General features: G+C 41.5%; 1 protein-coding gene across 2 annotated transcripts in view; it reads left to right on the forward strand.

Annotated features, from left to right (window-relative positions):
• Nucleotides 1-2665, forward strand: part of osbp2a (oxysterol binding protein 2a) — a 17062-nt gene that overhangs the window by 842 nt on the left and 13555 nt on the right. For both annotated transcript variants that reach the window (XM_014003797.1, XM_014003796.1), the window contains exon 2: nucleotides 1954-2159. In XM_014003797.1, the coding sequence (XP_013859251.1) occupies nucleotides 1954-2159 (206 nt within the window). The remainder of the gene's footprint in view (nucleotides 1-1953; nucleotides 2160-2665) is intronic.

The following is a 2665-nucleotide window of genomic DNA, read 5'->3' on the forward strand; positions in this document are numbered from 1 at the left end:
GTTTATAAACTATGACATTTATAAATGTATGAATCATATGGTGAAAAACTGACTTTGAAAAATAAATCTGTTCTTTTTTTCTTATAAAAGGCTAAATAAAACAAAAATATTGGTGGTAATTTTTGACTGTGTAACTTTACAAACAACACCCCATATAGGAAGGTATTGTAAGTCAACAGGTGTGTGCGATCTTAGAATTAGATTGTAGGGGGGGCTCTGCACCTGAAAGGGGGCAAAAATAAAACTAGAGGTGACTAATTCTGTAGTTTCTGAGTCACTCAGTAAAATAATCTGATTCACTTGAGTCATTTGAGTCGTTCACACTGCCAAAAAAGTGTTTTTAACCTGAATCAGCGACCTGACTTTAATCTTCCTCATGTCCAGGAACAGATGGTTCTGTAAGGACCTGCAGATCACAAACAACAAAATAAATGCATCTGCAGTGGTGGGCACAGTTCCCCTAAAGCACTAAAGCACTAATAGGGGAACTCATTTCCTGATTAGTGCTTTAAGGTTTTTGCTAATTTTAAAAGTTATTAGTGGATTAGCACTTGCTAAATTTATAGACTAAATTTAGAAGCACTAACTGAGGTCTATAAATGTTATTGATCAACGTTAATGTTAACAGCTGATAGTGAAAACTGTCACACATTGTGTTCATGTGTGTCACTATCCACTAAATGACACATATGAACTCAAATCCAGCTGTGGAATATCAACGATGAGTCTTAATAGAGCAACATGTCAATATGTGACTCATGTTGTATGTTGAAGAATGTTCATGGGTTGACTGGGTTATTTTAGCGCTTTAGAATTAGCTTTTGCTAAAACTTTCAGTGCATTAGTGCTTTAGAATTAGGGGACTTTGAGTTAGTGTTTTAGGGCTAGTGGAACTAATTTTTAGATTAGTGCTGCCCACAGCATCAGATTATGAACAGCAAAGCTCAGAGCTGGTTTGACTGTATTTTGGGTTTGGGGTCATGATTTATGACTAGCGCAGTGTGTTAGTGTGTTCTGGTAGCATCTCTCTGCCTCTTTCAAGTGTTTTATTTTGCTAGCTTTTGTGGTTCCTAGCTACAAGCTAATCGCTAGCCCACAATAGTGCTGCTGGTATAAAAGAAAAGTTAAAAGGTGATAATGAGGTCAATGAGAACCCTTTGTTTTTATGGCAAAGTCTTCTAACTTGCAGACTTAGCAGTGGTCCGCCAGAGTCCGTTATCGTCTGTGTTCATTGAGACCTTGGACTGGTGACATCCTGATTCAGTGTGAGGTTTTGGGATCGTTAATCTGTGTGAGTCAGTAACTGACCAGCTCTAAACAAAGCTTTTCCAAAAGCTAAATCAACAAACGAAAAACAAAGCACCTTATTATATCGAAACTCTTCAGTGGCTCAGTCCCTGTGCTCTTGAGCAAAACGGTTCAGACAACAATTTGAGGTCACTGACCACTTCACAACCAGCTGGGTTAGCAAGTTGTAGACGTACATCCATCGTTCACTTGATGAGTCTCATGAAACTTTGTCAACTTGTTAAGGAGGTACAGTATTTTGCTAACACTACAGATAAACAAACACGTACAGTATACACACATGCGTATTAACACACAGGCAAAATCATTGTCTCCATTTTATCTTAGTCAATTACAAACAAACTAAATTCCAACTTTATCACTAGACAACATAGGTCATGTCAGCTTTCTCCTTCTTTGCAGATAACTAACCAAAAACCCTGAAGTTAAAGTTGTAATACCTGCTCTATTGATGGAATACCTGTAAATTGGCTGCACCTAAAAATGCTGCATACCTGCTGTGATAAAAAAAAACAAACACAACCACTTCTCTGTGTGTGACTGCAGTGCTAAATTCTATATGTTTATCGCTTACTGCTTTGGGTTATAAAGCTTTTTATAAGTCCTGAATGGATCAGATAAAATTCGGATCATGTTTTCTCTCAGGACCCAGGCGGAGATGGCTCACACTTGCCGGGGCACCATCCCCTTGTCAACAGCCCACATCGAGGTGGGCGACACCTGTCACTTCGTGTTGACCAGCGGAGGCCGAAGCTACCACCTGAAGGCCACCTCGGAGGGCGAGTTTCAGAGGTGGGTGTCGGCCCTGCAGCAGGCCAAGGCCAACGCCACCCTGCTGATGCATCACTCAGGTGAGCGCAACACGATCCACCACATGAATTTAAATCAGGGTTCATGCCGGGTCTTAAAAAGTCTAAGAAAGTCTAAAATTTGAAAATCAAAATTTTAGGCCTGAAAAAGTCTGAAAAACGCCCAGATTTGCATCCAAGGTCTTAAATTTAATTCTGTCAAGTCTTAATTTTTTCTCATTTTGATCATTCCTGAGAATCGTTGGCTGCATAAATAAAGTTAAGAGGAGGAGGGAGGAGGCCCCGAGGAAGACCCAGGACACGCTGGAGGGACTATGTCTCTCGGCTGGCCTGGGAACGCCTTGGGGTTCCCCCGGAGGAGCTGGAAGAAGTGGCTGGGGAGAGGGAGGTCTGGGCCTCCCTTCTGAAGCTGCTGCCCCCGCGACCCGACCCCGGATAGGCGGAAGAAAATGGATGGATGGATGGATGGATGGATGGATGGATGGATGGATGGATGGATGGATGGATGGATGAACGGGTTGAAAAATCAGAACAAAACAAAATATAAC

Source organism: Austrofundulus limnaeus, unplaced genomic scaffold (genome assembly GCF_001266775.1).
Source record: "Austrofundulus limnaeus strain Quisiro unplaced genomic scaffold, Austrofundulus_limnaeus-1.0 Scaffold20, whole genome shotgun sequence".
NCBI classification, from domain to species: Eukaryota; Metazoa; Chordata; class Actinopteri; order Cyprinodontiformes; family Rivulidae; genus Austrofundulus; species Austrofundulus limnaeus.